Below are 20,940 nucleotides of genomic sequence, written 5' to 3' on the forward strand. Positions count from 1 at the left end.
GATAGATAGATAGATAGATAGATAGATAGATCTAAACCATTTCAGAAAACACACAGGACAACTCATTATCCATATTCTGAAGATCAGTAAAAAAAAAGGGTTTTATCCTGGGATCGCAATGGAAGAGAGCAATGAAGCACTGGTTCCTTCTCTAAACAAAAATCATGAACTTGTTGTCCCTGGTTGGACCCTTAACAAATAAATATTCGCTGCAGCTGCAATGTGTAGAATTACCCACTTCAGGTCTCCTTCATTTATTTTTTCTCCAAGAAACAAAAATAAATAAATAAATAAAGCAGCTTACAGGGAATGCCAGTCTTGTGGTGTTCCCTGTAATGCTTCAAATGCTGTGATGATTATGCTTTTTTAACATATTGTATCAATACAGAATAACAATCATCTAATTGTCTCCCATTCCAAGAACACCTCAATGTGAACATAAGTACAGAAACAAATAAGCATAGAAGAGCAATTTGAAGCAGTGAAAAACATCCCCGACAATTATTTCTATTTATTAGACTGCATTAGACAGTGGCATTTAAATACCTCACCGTGACCTCTATTAGGCCTCACAATCCAAACTAATAAGGGGGAGAAAAAACAGCCGATTTTCTAAAGAATTTATTCCCCAATTGTCATTTAGAGATGAGACCTCTTTGGGCTCGATCCTGAGTTCAACATATTATTCTCCTCATACAAAGCCGCACTGAAACTGCATTTCAGCTGAGATTAAAAAGCTGATGCATGATGAAGCTGGACTCAACAATACAATGTATACAGAGTCATTCAATTTTTGCTCAATTTCTTACGCTTCTTGAAAATGAGTTCAGAATTAAATAAGTAAACACAATTGTTGATTGCAGGGTTGGAAAGACGAGCATAGGAGCCTTTAGTTAAACAATGGACTATACAAAAACCACAGACACTATCACAATTGTTACTTTTAGTACTACTCCCATAAAAAAGTAATGTCTACATTTGTAAATTTCAATATGAAAAAGAAAAATAATGTGTAAAAACAGAGGTTTGACTCTAGGTATCTCAAAATATATGTTTTGTATATCAGAAAATGTATGCATACATATCTTCTGTATGATAAAACTGCTCTCCTCTTAGCTGTAGTTAAAGATCTTCTTGGGGTTCTGAAACTTTCATTCATTTGGTACTCATTTTCTGAAGGTGTTCGTGCTGTGTACTGCTTAGTCTTCTCTCAGGGATATTAACCTCCCTGACAATTCAAATGCCTTACAGTCTTCTCTGAGGAATATCAGCCTCCCTGACAATTGAATTCATTTAAACCCTTCTGTAATGCCCTCTTTCTAAACACAAGCCTGAAAATGACATACCCAATATAAAATGGTTACTATTCCTGAACCCTTTTGACTACAGTCATAATCCTAGTCTCTCCTGATAGGTAACCTTTGGGAGATGGTTTTCGAAGAGTCAGAATTAATCTCAATAACAAAGATAGAAAGTACTAGAAGTGGAAGTTGGAAGTTTTTATCACCTTAACAATTTTTTAGCGGATACAGACGATTGTGGGTGTGCTTGGTGCACTTAGAAACACAATGAAGCCGCAGCCACAACACTGGATAAATCCTGGTTCATATTTGGATTTTGTTTCCCGTATTCTTGCCATGATAAGGATACTGGCTTTACTGTAATTCATGTTGTCTGTGGATTTCCAAAAAGCATAGAAGGTGAGGATCCCCCAAGCTAGTCTTGTTACCCCAAAGGTTATAAAAAAGGAACCATTCATTTTGAACAGGACTGTATAGGTGCAAATAAACAAATATGCTATCCTGGTATAAAGTAATGCAAGACTGAAAATAATGAATGACCCTGGTAGCATGCACAGCCACTCAATAAGAAAAGGGCCAACTGCAAGAGCAGTAATTACCCGCAACTCTTAACACCATCTTATATTTATTCTGTTTGTGCCATGTTTGTTTAGCCTAAATACATTTAAAATCTCACAGGAAATGTATTTAGTGAAGGACGACAGAATCCGGTTTCAGGCAGTAGTTTAAAAGTTGTTACAGTAATTTAAAAGTTATTTATTTCAGTCATGCCAATACCTCTGTGAGTGCATCATCTCAGCATCGCCCTTCACTTTGCTGCAGTTTGTTCTCTGCAAAAGATAAAAAGTTTAATACCTGAACTTATGGCCACCATTGTGTCATATTATCAAACATTATTAGTAGCAAATGTTGGATCTGAATGACTCACACCTACTCCCTGCTTACTCAGAAATAATCCAATAATATTTTCATAAAGTAATAACAATTACAATAATTATGGATGTTATTACTCTTACCTCGCAATTGTGTCCATCCTATTCATCTAGTCTTAGTAACAATACATTATTTTAATGAATTATATGCTTGAAGAATGTCTATTTGAAAATTTCATTTCATTTCATATTTTTCCTCTCATCTTTGCAGGCAATTTAATTAGTCTGGTTTGCTTTTATTTTCCAAAAGGCGAAGTTGCAAGTTCCATAGGCGATGCAGAGAAGTTCTTTCAATGACAGTGCCTTGCAAAGAGGTTCAGGCACATCACTCATGATTCTGAAGTGCAAAACATGAACAGAGCATTATTAGCAGTGAGCACTTTATAAACTCCGTATACCAGGACCATCATCCATATGAATGAACCAGGACTGAAATACAGGGACCAACTGTAACTCCAAAATTTAAATATTGTGAATAATACATCAAATGACCAATTTACATCAACAGACTTTGTGGATATTACAAATATCCATGAAAAGGTTCCGCGATCATTTTAAACAAGTAATCAAGAGAAAGTCATCAAATATTTCACTTGATAGACAAGCAAGTAGCACAATAATTTTTTCATTTTATTATGATGAATCACACTCTTCTCTAATTTTGAAGGCATTTAATATTTTGTTACAGAGTCTTATGCAGTATTAATTCAGGTTGTGTTTGAGAAACCAAGGAAACAATCAAAGAATGAAATTTTGGGTGCATGGAAAAATTGGAAAAAACAAGCGCCAAAATTAAAAGTAATCTTTTACAAGAGATGTGGGGAAGACTGGATTCTTTAGGAGATCTGAAGTTTCTATCCAAGTACAGCATAGGTGTGCTATGCCAGTTGTTTTCTGGATGGTCATAATATGGAGCCATTTTCTCTTGGTTGGCAGTCTGCACAAACCCTTTCAACACTGAGCCAGTCAGAGGCCATGAGACTATACCATAAAGAACATTTGTGTTTCTGCATGAAGTAAACAACCTCAACAGAAGAGCAACAGACATTTCTTTCACCATTCCCCAAAAAGGAATAACAGAAAATGCACATTATTGTATAGATCAAAATAATAACATTTATCAGTATTACACAATGATGTTCGAACAGCAGATGCAGATTTTCCCCTTTGTATTGTAAATTATTTCATTATTTTTCGCAAATCACATTTTATGTAATACCATTCAACTGATACCATTCAACTGATTCCTGCGAAGCGCTCTGTTCTATCGTGAATATATCTCGCGAAATGATGAACAGAATTTGGAAATAACATTTTAATTTACCCTTGAGATGTGAAGAGCAAGAAAGCTGCTTCACGGCCTTCTGGAGTGTTTGTGTTATGCTCCGCACGCTGACTGAGTGGATTCAGTGAAGGACAGGTAGTGCCAGTCAGAGTACACTGGTGCCTCTTGTGTGGAAATAAAATAGTAATTAGTTTTAAAGGTTTGGCAGTCGGAGCTCTTTGCCTATGCTAGACATGTAGAGGGCTTCAGAGTGATAAAGACTGCATGTATCTTTAAAATAGAGTACAGCATATGCAGTATAATCATTCAGTTAATTGCCAGTGTAGTCTTCGAAAGTTGATTCCATTCACCAAATATGGGGAGATAATACTGGGGATATTAAATATGGGGAGTTCGTATTTTTGACAATACATTGCTGTTGAGCATGTGGGTGAAAACACCTGAACAAAGACAGAGGTACCGGCATAAGACAGCACAGTTTGATTCTCTTCCCTTGTATGTGCACAGCATAAAAATTATTTCTTTAAACTGCTTCCTTTAGATAGTTTTGAATGCCTACAGTGGAGAATCAGATGTAAAGCAGTGACTGTGAGAGGATGTGTGTGTGTGCATGCGTCTTTGTGTGTGTGTGTGTGTGTGGGTGGCTGTGTGTGTGTGAGTGGATGTGTGTGTGTGTGTCTGCCTCTGTGTGTCTGTGTGTGTAAGTGTGTAAATATACAGATTTGAGGAATGGCATTAGAACTACCTGGGCGAGATAATGGCAATGCATTAGATTAACTTTCGTTCCCTAAATGCAACACATTCGGGTAATCTTGTCCACCAAAAACATGTCAGTGTCTGAAAGGCTGGCCTCGCACTATCAGGAGCCACTGGTCCCCGCGCTGACGCTGCTGGCAAGACGCTTCCGTCGACTGTCAAAACGGAGCATGAGATCTAGTTATAAAATAATTGAATTTTCATATCAGAGGGGAGCAGAGTCCCACAGACAATGGGAGTGCTGAGTCCTCTCTGTTATTGGCACAGGCCCTTTGCCACGCGCATGAAATCAGTATGTTAATGTTCCGGGGTTTTCTTTTTAAGGACACTTGTGCTCTCGTAATGTACAACCAATGATGTTTAAAAAATAGCAACTATTGATAAGTAGGCACCTCATATTCCCCCATTAACCAGCCAATGCTGCAGACCCACTAGCGCTCACACAACATCCCCACCCCCACCCCAACACCCCATTATTAAAATTGTAATTTATTTTTCCAAATCAAACTGACAGCTTGCTTTCTTTTTCTCTGCAGCAGGCTGTGAATTATGGAGCTGTAATTACTTTCTGAACTTCCCTGACCCTACACACAGCTTTACTGGGGGAGAATGTGGCTCCCACAAAGGGGCTCCAGCAGCCTGCTCCTCTCTGTCCGTTTCAACGGCCAGAATTTATCAAACTCTGCCTTTAATCTGATTTCTGTTAACATTTCACCTACAATCTCTTTGCAGGTTCTGCTTTCAGCTCGGCATGTGCCACTGCTAGAGATTGGATGTGTGGGTTTCTCCCCATCACAATAGTTTACTGCGTCTGTTTCTGTGCCCCAAGCGAGCAGAGCTCTGCAGTAATCACATGCAGAGGCATTCCAGTAAGTCAGCACTTTCCGGGTCCCAGATTGAGCAGTGTTGCTGCAGGCCTGTGCGTTCAGAAAAAGGCACCAGGCAAGACCAGAGAGCAGCTTCAGAGACCGTAACTTCGGAGCAAACGGGAGGAAAGCCACACTAGACTGTTCATTAACAAAGTGAAAAGCCAGGCCCATAAATTTATGCCCACGGTATTCTCTAGTTCACCCAATTGGCGACTGCAACACTGCAGCACAAACTTTCCCTGGCACCAGTCTGGTACCATGACTGTGCTGAAAACAGAAGAGCTGTCTGTCTTTTGATGCTGTGAATAACACAGCGAAGGCACTGTACTGTCATTAAACCCTGAAGACCCTCACGCAACCACAGCACATTCGCTGCTTCTGAAATTTCATCAGAACAATCTTTCCACCTGGGGAGCCATAGAGGTGTTTAATAGGTCACCATATAAGTGTTAAAAGTATGATGAACATTCCACATAGGGTAACTGTTTTTTAAAGATAGTATTCTGAGAAGAACAGATGACAGCTGCTTTTCTTTTAGCCTCCCCCATACCAGTGGTTGGTCTAATTAAATCCCCTAATATGGTGTAATCCCCACTATCACTTCTAAATAGTTGTCTATGTGTTGCCACTAGTGATGGTAAGACACAGGGACAGGGAGAGCTGGGGCTGGGGGGTTGGATAGTCTTTTGCTGACTGCCAGATAATTGAATGAGTGATTACCCCTCTCGTTAATGGACAATGATATAGAAGGTGCTGCCATATGCCTTGAATATTAATGAGTGGCTGTTGGGGCACAGATAAGAGGAGTCTGATGCTGGTCCTGCAATAAGGGTTAAAACAATTTTCAACTGCTCCCAGCGGTACCACATCCTGTCCTCCTCACCACATGCTGCCTCCCTGGCACTAAATGCCACGCAGACATGCATGCATTTATTTCCACCCTGCTCCTGGCCCCCCTATCTGACCTAGCAGCGTCCCGTGCCTGCACGCAATCATCTGAGCAACTAAACACACAGCCAATCAGAACAAGGCATAGAAAGATACCAGCACTTCTGGCACAGTTCTTTGAAACATTTATGGTATGCAGTTATAGGTGTGTGGAAGCACAGAGATGTACTCAGGATACTCAGGTGACCCAGGTTTGTAAAGTAAACAGGGCAGAAAAGTAATGAACCGGCAAGCATGTGAAGGGAACACTGACAAACAAGGACACTGAAAAATAAAAACAGAAAAGAACACAAGAAATAAACTAGAGAGGTAAAGGCTAGGCATAGAGAGGCTTGAAAGCAGTGCTAAGGAACACAAGGACCATGAAAGGCTGAACAAAACACAGGGGCCTAAATGCACAGCAAAACAGGTGAACAAAATAAACTAATGGAACACGAGTGCAAACAATAGTTAACCCAGTAATATAATAAAGACACAAAGGAGAGTAAGTAACCCACAAGGCACCAGTGCAGACAATAAACAATTAACTAATCCAATCAGACCCCCATTAGCAGACAAAAATATCATATATTCAAACAAAGGGGAAAAAAACTGGGAACTGGTAGCCTCCCCCCACCCATGAATGGCTCCTGGCATATCCAAGATCACTAGGATGGCGCAGGTAAAACTTGTGGTAGAGAGCCAAACCGTTTGTCTTAGTTGAAGCAGGCCGACGATGGGGGTTGGCCTGGTTTTGGTGTCTGGCCAAAGCTTGTTGGAGTGCCATGTGAACTCGTCACCAGACCTGGCAGCAGTGACTTATGAAGGTTCGGGCCGCTGGCACTCCCACCTCCCCCTCCAGTTCAGGAAACAGAGGAGGCTGAAACCCAAACTGATATTCAAATTGTGAAAGGCCTGTCGATGAGCTTTGGAGGGTATTATGTGCATACTCAGCCCAGGTAAGTATTCAGCTCCATGATGAGGGATTAGCTAATGCCTGGCATCTCAGGATCATTTCCAAATCTTGGTTAACACATTCTGTTAGCTCGTTGGACTGGAGGTGTATCCTGGATGACAGATTTGCAAAGGCGCCTACAAAGGAACTGAAGGCCTTCTAAAATGTGGGGGTAAACTGTGGCCCATAGTTAAAAACAATGTCTACTGGGAGATCATGAATTCTGAATGCATACTGTATTATAAGTTTGGGTCCTCTCTGGCAGAGGGGAGTTTGGGCAAGCAAAAATTTTAATTATCATTATAGCTATTTACAGTGTGTATAAGTAAGGACGCATAGTGAACATGAGGACAAAACCAGAAGTTCAGGATACAGTAAAGGTTTCAGATGAGAACTACAGATGAGTAAGTGAGGTGAATGACTTTCCTCAAACCCAGGGGTCTACCACCAAGGGTCGTATCACCTAGGGGTTCAGCTAAGTTAACTAGGGCACCTTCCACTTGACAGCCAGGGAGTGATCAAAAAAGTTATCAGAGGCCCCAGAGTCAATGAAAGCCAGCAATTTCAGATGACTGATCTAGTGAAGCTCAGTAGGGAGCATAATCTGGGAAATAGAGGGTCCAGGATAACTGAGCAGACTTGTCAAGAGTCTTCCGATTCCTGACGAGTCTGCCCATTTCCCAACAGTTCAGGGCAGGGAACATGGACGTGGTCAGTCTTCTCACAGTAAATCCAGCACTTTCTTGAGGTGAAAGCTGGGTTCTTCCCAGCTGCATAGGCTCCTCTTCTGGACAGGGCTGGGAACACAGGGAGTGGCTCGAGGAGGTTTGATAGAATACAAGGTGGTAGGTCCAGACAGATGAGGAAGCCAGACACCCAGATGTGAAGCTTTCCTCTTCTCGTGTTCATAGACAGTCAATACAAATGGAGGGTTCAATGAGAGAGTCCCTGTAAAAGGGGAGATCCTGAAACCCCAACTCGTTAGGAAGCTCTTGTTGAGAAACAGTCACCAAAGCAGCCTCATTCCATTCACTCTCTAGCCAGCATGCAAAACTCGAAAAGAATATTCTGCCATACTGCGAGTCCCCTGCCAGAGAGAGGTTAGCCTTTTGGCTGCCTCCTGATCCCTGCTGGGGCGACAGGGGGCTGAAATTCCCAAAGTGAGGTAGCCCAAGCAAGAGCTATACCTGATAACAGGGAAATAATATATATATATGCCTATACCATCTTAGCATGATCCATGGGAAATGTAGATGGTGGTAGCTCAAATGCCAGTGAGCATTGGGTCACAAATCCTTGACCTTTGTCCAACTGTCCATCAAATCCTTCTGGCACAAGCAAAGTGTGGCTCACACTGAGGATTACAAGTCCCTGACTCTGGACTGAATGCCATGGTTGATGAGGAATCCCCTCCCGAAGCGCGATGACGGCTGCAGTGTGAGTCTGCAGGTTCTCAGCGATGGACTGCAATAGCCGTTCATGTCATCCAGTGATTGAACCCTGACAGGCCAGCACCATCCTAATCTGATCAATCTCCACTGGGTCCATGACTGTGTTTAAGTCTTTCTATCTATATGTGGACCCAAGCGTAGAGATACTCAAGAGACAAAGGCTGGTAAAGGAAACAAGGAACTTTAATAAAACAGATAACAAAAGTAAAGCACAAAGCAAAAACACAGAGGAAACACTGAAGAATAACAAACAGAAAAGAACACAAGAAATAAAGTAGATAACTAGAGGCCTAGTCAATCAGACACCCCTTAGCAGACCGAAAGATCAAACGTGCAATCAAAGGAAAAAACTAGGAACTGGCGGCCTCTGGTGGTCAGAGATAGGGATTGTGACATGCGGGTTACATGTTTCTGACATCCAATTCCAAGTCCGAAAAGGGGCACTAAAAAACAGATTCGGGCAGATTTGATAATTAAGTATAATATTTCTGACTTGACTTTTTTGTTCGATGATAAAAGGACTCTAAAGCCATTACATTTGCATTCTGGCACAGACCTTCACCAGACACTCAGATTTGAATGTTCATTACCTTTCAATAGATGTTAAACTGGCTTTATGTGGCTAGTTACTACCTGAACATACACATTCAGATACACATACACACACACATATACATGTTTGTATTGTTATACTTGTGAGGACTTCCCATTGACTTACATTCATTCCGTAACCTCTAACCCTACCGTAACCCTAACCCTAACCCCAACCACTACATGCCTAACCTTAACCCTAACCTTAACCTAATTGTAACCCTAACTCTAACCCTAAGTCCTAACCCTAAAACAGCCTCTTGAACTTGTGGGGACCAGCAAAAGGCCCCCACATTGGGTAGTTTTCCTGATCTTTCTATCCTTGTGGGGAGATTTGGTTAGTAAAACATGCCTACACACACACACACACACACACACACAATGCAGTAAAATACTGCATTGAAATTTCAAGTGCAAAAGCTTCTTAAATTTTAATTATATTCTCAAAATGAAGACTAGATACTGAACACACCTGATTGATCAGAAATGTTTCCCAAACATTGTGGTACCCTAAAATGGGGAGACAGTGGTGAAACCAAAGTACGTAAAAATACACTTAAATCAAAGTCAAATCAAAAACAAAAATATATTGTTTTCCCAAACATTATGGCGCTCACTACACACACAGGCAAGCAGAGAGCAGGAAGTGTAAGAGAAGGCCTGAGCCAAAAGGCATTCTGAGCACCTCCCTGGCCAATCAGGAGCCAATCTTAGGACACCCACGTAAGTCATTTACATGAAAATCAGAACCATTTTTAGGTGGCCAGGATGAAGCGGGTGAAATATTTAGGTTGGGATTCTACATTCATCTCCCTGCCAATCAATACCTAACATTTATTAGCATTGAAAAGTAATATTTTCCTTTTTACCTACCTACAATTGTGGTCAGCCCTGTGAAGTACCTTATCACAGGTTCGACTGCAAGAGAAAGGCCCGTTCCCATGGTGACTGTGAAAGCCATCGGTTTCCTTTTCAGCAGAATAATGGACTTCTCTCCTCTTTGTGTCACTCTTCCACTTTGCTCTCAGGCTCTCTGATTAAATTCTAATCCACATGTCCTTGAAATCCTTCATTTCTGTTTTCTTTTTTTAAAAACCGAACTGTAGAGCACATAGAAACCATATAAATTAGCCATAAAGACACTAATGATGACTTTTACCTATTCTTGCAATATTGTGGACTCAGCTGAAAAGTTTGTGGATGATATCTGTACTTATACACTAGTGTTAAAATTTTAGGGGATTCATGGTTTTTTAATTAAACTGACTGATCTATTGATAAACTGGTTAAAATTATTTGAATGAAATGATAAATTAATATTTTTTACATTCAAGGTCTGCATGATATAGTTGTAATTGTAAACATAATTGTACTGTACTGTGTGTGTGTATATTACCTCTGATTATAATTCTTATTGCATCTTTAATACTGTATATATTAAATATATAAACACTGATACCTGACACCATGCTAAGCAAAATGTCAGCTCAAAACAAAGAATTTCATTCCCAGATTACCACTGACAGAGATTTAGGCAATGATAGTGTTTTGTTCTCAAATATAGACTGCACCTTAAATACACCATTTTATTCATACAGACAGATAAATGAAAAAATACAAACATAAACAACCAGATAAAGTATCTTTTAACCATATAATATTATATTGTACAGATTTGTTTCAAATCTGGCTATTTAAAATGTTCATATTAATGTTTTGATTTTAAATTCATTGACCTGATGTAAAATAAATATTTAACTTCATCTAAAATCTGGGTTTTCAAAAACAAAGAATAATTGTTTAATATATATTCATATATTTAACATTTTTTCAAATTACTTACCAATCCCTATATAGGTAATACAAACATGTCTTACAGTAAATATTGATGGTGTAAATTATTATCTATGTGGAAATTCATGTAATAAAAATACCTACCCACTGGTGACTGGGAGTAGGGTGAAGCGGTTCTGTGGTTGAGCAGTACAATCCGGAAGGTTTGATGGACTTCTGGGCAGATGTCAAGCACAGCTTATTGTGCTGCATGCCGGAACAGCTATTTAAAAAATATAGCATTGCATCTCCAGGAAAACCTGGAATGAGAAAATACTATAAAATCACACATTTCAAAGAAAGCCCCAGTCCAAAGAAATAAAAACACAGGCAGGTGGGTTAATAACATAAACTGCAACTGCTGTAGATCTCTCGCCTAGACTGGGGTCACAAAACAGTTTTGCGACAAATGAAAAATAACAACATTCCAAAACAGCCACAGTATAGACAGCAGTAAAATATTAATTAAACAATATTAATATGGTTATATCTATCTTCATAGAGCTTCCAAACAGTGCAGTGCCATATAATTTCCATGATCTTAATATCTAAAATCCTGTGTTCATTTGATTTTAAGACTTCTTGTCGTTTAATTTCCAACAATTGTAATTAATAGTTATTTCAAACGGAGTTAGCCTTTTAAAGTGTATAGTTTTTATTGATGCTATATTGAATTTTTATGATTGTGACAGTGTTTAGTGAACAAGACAGAAGGGAAGAAACCATTTTAATGTTAAGGACAGGAGTAGATTTCAGGAGTAGATTGTGTCATGTGCACATGTAGTTTGTTTGCTATTAACAACCTGATCAATATAACTTCTGTAAATAAAGAAAAGTAGATGTTACAGCACTAATCCTTGTGGAACTCCACTTCCAATGCACCCTTCACAGATGTGTACCCAACTTAGTACCTACTCTGAAGTAACTCCAATAATTCCTATAGATTTCATTTAGTCAATGATTCTTCCATGTGGTACTATTTCAAATTGTTTTTGTAAGTCAAACTATATAATATCATAAGCCTGGTTGGTGCAAATCAAACTAATCACCACCATTTCAAAATGGAGAAAAGGCTAAATAATGTCGGAGATGCTTTTTTTATTGACGTACATTTCCTCTTAAATGATGCAGAAACCTGGGAAAATCTGAAATGTGTAACAGGCAGTTCATTATTTTGGTTCATTGTTGTGGTTTGTACCAGACTGTGACCCTGTACATTCAGCCAAGCTTCTCCTTTCTCCATCTCAGCACTAATGTCCTTGGTGACTGAAAGGATTGTCACATGACTGGCATATGAGCTCAGGAGGACCAAGGGCAAAGTATAAGGGGATTGAGGACAGATAGATGGGGCATTGATTTAGCTCATTTAAAGAATGGAGAAAACAGCCCATTGAAAATCAATCCAGTCTTTTTTTCACCTGCACACAATATAAATGCTTTCCAGAGATGCATAGTAGCCAAATGTGCTCATTACAGCACACACACTATATATATATATATATATATATATATATATATATATATATATATATATATATATATATATATATATATATATATATATATATAACCATCCAAGCAGTATTTTATGAGTGAAGATCATTGGGGGATTCTTGTGGACTATTTTTCAACTCTCTATTTCTCTGCTCTCTCCTCTCCATCATCTAACTCTCAAATATGTTCCCCTTTCCTTCCTTCATGGCCACACTAGATGACACTGGAGAGGAGTAGTTAGTAAGCAAATAACTGTTTCCAACAATCACTGCACTCAACTGTGTTTGATTAAATTAATTCTGTCCACATAATGTAATTTGCTGAACATAAAGCTTCAGTTCAAAAAATAATGTTAGTTGTTTGCAAATATAAATTTTTATTAACTTTTTTGGCAATAATCATGGGGTATTATAATTCTCATAATTGTAATACATTATAATATTACTTAATAATAAATAAAAATGTGATTATAAGTCACTATAAGTGGTCATTGTTTGATTTAAGTAAAGTGAAAAAAATGATTCAATCTGTGCAAGAACGTCACAAAACACATCTAATTTTCTATAGGTCATAACAGACAAATTGAGTTGACAAAAATTCAATTCTGCTGACACTAATTATTAAAAAATAATTTCATTATGATTTACATAAATTACATTTTTGATGGCCACATGAATGCCCGAACTTATATGAAGGCAATATTTTTATTTTAGTAGTAGCAGTAAATACCTAGAAAGCAATGACACCAGCTGGTCAAATTCAGTTTCTGCAAGACAATTACCTATAGGCATTTGTGAACCTTCAATACTAAAAATAATTGCAATACGTGATAAACACTGGTGAAGAAATATAACTGCACAATAATAAATGAACTCGGCCAAGCATTATAACTGTTCATGTGCAAATCCTTTATGAAACATATTTCTGGCTACAACACATTTAAATGATTTAACCACCTTGTTTTTGGACAAATTATATTTGTAAGGCTTTGTTCCTCTTCTCACGCCTTTTTGAGGATGTAATCTGCAAGTATTCAGAAATTGTATTTATGGTCTTGGTTAGTGTAGCATTAATTGCACTTGTGCTTTAACATTGTGCTGGTCTGGGAATGTTTTGACTAGGCCTGGCAGTATTGCTCACATTAACCAGATGAATGCACTAATGTATCTCCTATATTGTAATTCACTTTAGATAAGACCATCTGATAAATGAAGGCAGTGTAATTTAATGGTGCATTACTTACTGTTCTGGTGCAGACTGAACTCCAGGAGAGCTTGAACTCCAAGGATTTATCCACTTGGATTTCTTGCCATTTGACATACAGCAGGTGATAAACTAATGATATTTCACCTTACAGTTTATCATATATTTCTTTTGAGAATGTAAAATGGTAGCACTTTTTTGCTAACAGTTGTCACAGAGAGGTGTTGCATCCTTCTAAAAGCTGACTTATATGAAATTAAATATATGTCCCAGTTACCAAAATAATGAGTGATGTGCAATAAAAAATATTTCTGTGCTTGTGATTAGTGATTTTTACTTAAAATGTTTCTTGGCTTTACACATGTTTATTTAAATAAAGTCAAAAGGAACAAGGAAGAGTCATAAGCTGGCCATCAGTCTATTCTTTAATAGTTCCTTTGCTTTCACATTGTAATTCCACAAATGATCACTTGAGGGCAGATTTTGGCACCGTGACTGTTTGCAGAAACAATCACTGGAAATAAATTATCCTTGTAGAGTTTGCTTCGCTCAGTCATCACACAGGCAGCTGTGCAGTTTATGAAAATTAGAATTTTCAGATGCCGTCTGCTTCCTGATAGAATGTCGAGACATCGGATCCTGAATGCTATCTGTATAGAACACTTAATCCAGGCCAATTCTGTTTTTTTTTTTTTCAGTTAAATAAAATCCACATAGGTTATTTTGAAAGACGTGTGATAGCTTGTGATAATGGGCAAGTGTAACGATGTATAAAAAGTCTTGAATAGGAAGCCTGAATGTTTACACAGTGCACTGTGCATTGTTTTCACTGTTTTCCCTCTTCACGGAATCAAGTTGACTAAGAACTAAAAAGCACCTGCTGTACAAGTGCACATACGTGTTCCTTGGTTTAAGAATGGATAGTAAGATATTATAGCTTTGTGCTTTATAGTGATCAGGAAATCCCCTGGCTGAGCAATGGCGTGTCCTATTCTATCAGAGTACATTGTTTTGATTGTTTTTCTCCATTTTAAACGGTTGGGAAAAATTCACCAGGAAATCTACCCTGTAAAATCCCAATCCCGGTTCTCTCAGGCTTCAACCCAGATGATCTGCAGAAATGTTGCTAATGTCGTGCTTTTCTCGAACATTGCCTCTTCCATTGCTGCTGCTCACAGACCCCCCACAAACTACTTAACAGTTCAGATTTTCAGCTGAAGGAGCGTAGTGTTACATTGCCAAATGTCCTTAAAATCGAAATGGTGACAGTGAGGAGAGCTTTCTTTTCTGCCAAGGCAATTCATGATTTACTGGAATGGACAACAAATTAATGAGTATTTGATTTTCACAATTTTTGCAAGTCTTCTCAGCTTTGCCTGAGACCATGTTGCATTAAAAAATGAAGAGACTCATCAATTTATCAAGACCATTTATTAAGATGTATAAAAATGTAATACTATTACAAACTATAATAATAAAACAGCTCCCCACAAACACATTGAAACAATGTTGCAGTTGGACATATTCTCAAAATGAAGGCAGGTTTTATTCTCCTTATTTTAAAGGAGTATTTTAAAAAGTAGAATTTTCACTTTCATACATTTCTAAAAAGCTATTTTTGTTGTTGGAGTGCCAGGGATGGGCGCAACTCACACAATTCATTTTTTTAAATTGGTGACTGAGGAAAACCTAGAGTACAGAGATCTGATCTACTGTCCACAGCTGTATTCAGCATGCGAGCAATGGGTATCTGGCCGGGTGTGAATTAGCATAAGTTCAGTCTAATTCCTCATGTTCGAAACTGAGGAGTGCTTTTACGTCAGCCCTTTCCCACCAGTTATACAATGGAGATAGGAAACAAGTATCACTGACCTTTGCAAGACAACTAGGTACAAACAGCCAAAGAAGCTTCCAGAAGAGCTTGGGGAAAGTCCGCTTGGCAGCACTTGATGAGAGAATCTGATGAGTGAATTTCTCCATCACAGAAAACAGGGTCATGACGGCAGAGCCCTTTTCAGGAACCCAAAAGAGTGTGGGGTAGAGTCTGTATCGGAGCCAGAGGGAATGTGTAATTCTATCTGTGCTGACATGAGGAGGTGCTTTCAATAGGCCCTTTATCGCCTCTTTGCTGGTTTTTAGAACAGAATCATCCACAACCTATTCGGTACCTATGTACGGAATCCTGGTCCAGGTTGCACGGAAAATGTATCACGTTTAACATCATTAAATCCAGTTTCAGCCAGTTGTAGCAACTTGATAGAGAATTTGTGTATATAGTTGTGTGATATCTAGAGCAAGCTTTGTGTTGTAAATTTGCTCTGTGTGATTGGGGTTGGGGAGGGGTGAACCGGCTCTAGTTTAGAGGCACACAGTGGCTTTGTTGTGTCCTGGTTTGCAGGGAGTCACTGGGCAACATGTGAACACTGACACTGACTGTCCACTGTCACCGGATTATCCATTATAGATTGACCGCCTTCTATGATATCACCAAGCACTGTAGCAAAAGCAACAGACCCAACCATTAATTTTTCATTTATTTGTAATGAATGGCTTCGTGCAACTATAGTCCTTTTAAAAAGCATTTTGCTCTGAACATTTCACTTTTATATAAAGTGCTGCATTTGTGAAAAGCTCAATGTAAATAAAATCCTCATATTTCTTCTTTTTTCATCATTATTATTAATGCATTAAAGGGACAGTGGTAGTTGTGGATGGTTAGGAATGCAGAATTTTGTGTGTGTGTCCTATGATGAGAGTTGTAGTTGCCATTCCCATCGCTAGCAAGTTTCTTCTTTGTCTGACTTTACTTCTCAGCTTCCCTTCATACAGACTGAATATTCTGACAACTATCAGAAGGGCAAATGTAACTTGGACTGTCTACTGTCAGGAAGCTTCAGCTAGAAGAGGCATCCAAACCAAATACTGTTGAGCAAAAGGGCCAACTGTGTACTTTTACATCCTCACCAGTTTTCAAAGTGTGATCACATATCAGCATTGGACATATTAGTCCCCCATGGTTCAGATGTAGTAAGGATGATGACTAAGAAAGAATGAATTAGATATGACGACCATTGCTTGGCTTGGACACCCTTTCAGGTTCCGCTTCCTTAGGCACAAGGAGGAAGACAGAGGCGGTAGAAGCTGATCTCTACTCTCTACTGCATTCCAGATTAACTGGGCAATGGATACCAAGGATTTGTGTTTCTGCAAATACCTCTACCCAGTGCAGCACATGACAGCGCTCAGTTTTACGGCATATCTCCCGACTCTAGCTATTTGGCTCCTGGTGGGGATTATGGTCTGGGATCTTATATATATTGTAAGGCTGAGGGAGGGAGGGCGGCAGCGGCGCGGAGGCAATGGAGCGAGCGGGTGTCTGGCGGGTGAGGGCCCGGATCAGCTTGGAGCGGTAGTGGTCCCCGGCCAGGAAGTAGAGAATGGGATCGATGCAGCTGTTGACGCTAGCCAGCGGGCGTGTGATCTTGTAGGCAAAGTTAACGACGTTCAGCGCAGAGCAGTCGGCGCCCAGCACTCGGTACGCGTAGTACAGGGTACGTGTCACGTGGAAGGGCACGAAGCACACGGCAAACACCGCCAGCACCACCACAATCAGCGTGACGGACTTCCTGCGGGAAGACCCTCGGTGCTGGCCCGGGGAGAGACCGCGTCTGGGGCGGCACAGGGCCCGCGCCATCAGGCAGTAGCACACCACGATCACCAGGAAGGGAACGCCGAAGAGCATGGTCATTACGGCCGAACTGTAGTTCACGTACCCCTCGAAGTCCTGGGGCCTGGTGGTGTCGTGGCACAGCGTGTCGCCGTCCCGCCGGCTGGTGGTGACGAAAATGAGGTTCGGCACCAGGCAGGCGGTGACGGCGGCCCACACCAGGCCGCACACGACCTGGGCGGCGCGGGGCTTCACCGCGGCGAGGGACCAGATGGGGTGGCAGATGCCTAGGTAACGGTGCACGCTGATGCAGGTGAGGAAGAGAATGCTGGAGTACAGGTTGGCGTAGAACATGAAACGTACCATCTTGCAAAGGGCCACCCCGAAGGGCCAGTGGCTGCGGTTGCCGTAGTAGTAGATGAGCGTGGGCAGGGAGAGCACGTACAGCGTGTCTGACACGGCCAGGTGGAACATGAACACGGTCCCGGCCTTCCAGGGCCGCATTTTGAACACAAACATCCACAGGGCCATGGAGTTGAGGACCAACCCCAGGACACACACCAGGCTGTACGACGCGGGCAGCAAGACGTACTTGAACTCCTCATCGAAGCGACAGCTAGCGTTTGCTTCTCCAGCTCCCTCCGATGGCCGGGTGGTGAACAGCGCTGACACATCTGTCTGATTGTCCACATAAAACAATATAGAATTCATCCTCTATCTCCAAGCAGGTGCTTCTGGGTGTGACATTCATAAATATTCTAGAAGGGGAAAGTTTAAAAGTATTTAATCAGTGCCCAATCATTTAGATAATAACATTTAGGAGACAATATAAACCATATGCATGTTGTTTCCTGTAAAGAAAATCCTCTTTGATGTAATATTGAAAAAAAACACCACTGTGCAAAACTGAATCTTTGAAAAAAGTGCATAGCTTCAAAAACATGTGATATAAAAATTCCTTTTTGTGGTACCCATAAAATACAGTATGTACATGGGTCTTAATATGGCTGGACTCCCCGTTCCATGTGTAATGTGACCACGTTGGTTGCGTGTATCTTGTCATATTTTGTACATTTGGCAGATTGCAAGCGAGCAAAAGAAATGCTGCTCAGCTCAGAGATATGGTTACATCTCAATGTGCCACCCCAAGACACAGAGAGACCTCAACATGAGTAGACTTTTCAGTCACTGAGAGAAGAAAAGGGTCTAATCCACCTTCTTGGAAGAATAAACATTTAAGAACTGCTTGCTTATGGTCAGTGTAAGAAAATGACCTGCCTGGAATACAACAGACCGCAACAACATACCGTTTATGCAATCATTGCGACTGAGGGATGCTGAGGGGAGAGTAATCAAAATCAACCGAACTGTAACAAGGGTAATGATGATATTAACTGTTAACTATCTGCTTCATCAAATCATAATAATTTTTATAACATTTATAATCACTACCTGGGTTAGCATTGTCTTATTTGTTAGTATTATCAATATTTTCGACTCAAAAGTATGGCACAAAAATAAAGCCCGGTCTAAGTAAAAGGTGAACAAGTGCAACTTCGAAATCGCCTCAAAATTACACCAGACAGGCGCGCGCACAAATTCACAGGCGTAGCAAATAAGAAGTCACGTTCTAGTGTTCATGTCACTAAAAACCGTTGACATAAAAAGGGAAACCTTATTAGGATTAACAGACTTACCTTGCTTTCAGACAAATAAAGAAAAGATGAAGAAGCGAAGAAGATGTGTCGAATAGCCTACTACGGTTACGCGCGCAGCGAGGATGGTCGGCATGCACGTCGGGAAAAGAGTTATGACGGTCTCAGCTGGCTGTCTGCCTGACAGATGCCCCCTCCCTCCCTGACACCCTCCTAAAATTCTGAATCTTGTATTTGTTCACGTTACGCCATCGATTTTCTTCACGGTTTATTATTGGTTGCCTTATTATGTAAACTGTTTACACGTCAGTGGTTCTAAACGCAAATTAAAATTTTAAAGATATGTATTAAATAATACGCGCACTTCCCACTTACAATTTCCTGATAAATATGCAATTATCGAAGTGGCAGATCAGTACAATATTTTCATAAACTGAACTAAACTGAATGTCTCATAACTGAATTGTATTACATCATTTCGACTTCATAGAAATCCAGGTGCTACTACAAGTGTACATTTCTCATTCGACATAAAACCACTGAATGTTCTAGTAGATGTTTAATTAAGATGTATAATGTCTCATTGAACTAAAAATTAATATTAATAATTACAATATGATATTTTTATGGGTTGAGCTGTAAGAGTTCCTGTAACTCCTACGTACGCCAGTGTTGGTCAAAACAGTGAGGCCGAATGTGTGCAGCAATTTACACTGAGCTTTTATCCTTTGAATGGACACAAAACCCTTTGAATGGACTTAGGACTTTTGCACACACTTTGCAGACCTTTTAGTCATTTTAACAAGGTTTCCAGACAGTAAAATATACATACAATAATGTATAGTAAACCATTATAAACCACATTCTGGAGAATAAAGGCCACACTTGTAAAACAGAAACCTCCTTATATACCAGCAGGTAAGAGATAAGTGTGGATTCTATCTCCCACATCTCTCTTCCTTCCAGGTCTGATGCCACAGTTGGACAGGTTTTCTTGAAGGGCGCTTCACATTAATTTGTCTAGTCTGCCTCAATCTTATTCACAGACAGTAAAGCTGTATGAGTGTTCCAGATGTTAAATCACCCAAATCAGATCAAATGGTCTAGCTGCAGTCTAATGCATCTGTAGAGAGGACGCTCACTCATCAGCATATGTAGCACTGGTAATGCTAATGTATTGACAGTAAATCTATGCAATAATAAGAGTCCTAATCTAGGATTTAATATATTAATATAATTCTGGGTTACTGTATATATAGATATAATACTGTGAAAAATATATCTTGAAATACATTTTTGATTAGGAGTGGCAGTGTTGTGTAATGGCCAGGGTCCTGGCCTCATCACTTCAACTTTCTTGGTTCGATTCCCAGTGCGGTAGCTGCCATTGTGCCCTTAAGCAAGGTACTTGACCTGAATTGCCTCAATTAAAGAAAATCAGTCCCCATTGCATTAAGTATGTAAACTTTTACCTGTAAGGATCCTGAGGCTTCAAGATTAATATGGTACAAAACGAATTTGCTTATGGGGGGATTCTGAATTACACTTGAATCATAAATCTGGGGCCTCATGAATCATTGATGAATGGTCGAAATGGATGTGGGTGTGAGGATAAGATACAGCAAGTTTTGCTCCCTGGATGAAAATTACACATTACACTTATGAATGAGCATTAATTTGCCATGACTTATGAGATTTCCCCATTTGTTTAGCAACCACAGCCCTCCCCTCTTAAGGGTCTTCCAATTATCATGAGTCATTATGAGAAAGGAGAAAACCCACAGACTTTAGCGATATGCAGTATTTGAACGTGAACCCGTTTCTCTTATTATTTTTAGAAGTTGTGACAGCTGCCCTTTAAAGCATGAGCCTTAATGACCATACTGAAGTGGGTAGAATTACGCTTCAAAAATAGGCACAAGGATGAGCAAAGTTGTTATTTTTAAAGGTGGATGAAGGAGAGGCAGGTGGCAGCAGAGTAGGTACCAAGAAAGTAGTGCCAATGTATAAGGAAATTTTAA

General features: G+C 39.9%; 1 protein-coding gene across 1 annotated transcript; it reads right to left on the reverse strand.

The window, feature by feature from the left end:
* Nucleotides 1–15,031: 15,031 nt before the first annotated feature.
* On the reverse strand, nt 15,032–19,054 carry LOC135263076 (P2Y purinoceptor 4-like). The gene is made up of 2 exons (XM_064350674.1): nt 18,962–19,054; nt 15,032–18,022 (listed from the first exon to the last, which is right to left on the reverse strand). Exon 2 carries the CDS (start codon nt 17,973–17,975, stop codon nt 16,866–16,868), a length of 1,110 nt encoding a protein of 369 aa, XP_064206744.1. The 5' UTR covers nt 17,976–18,022; nt 18,962–19,054; the 3' UTR covers nt 15,032–16,865.
* Nucleotides 19,055–20,940: the final 1,886 nt, after the last annotated feature.

Source organism: Anguilla rostrata, chromosome 9, assembly GCF_018555375.3.
Source record: "Anguilla rostrata isolate EN2019 chromosome 9, ASM1855537v3, whole genome shotgun sequence".
NCBI lineage: Eukaryota > Metazoa > Chordata > Actinopteri > Anguilliformes > Anguillidae > Anguilla > Anguilla rostrata.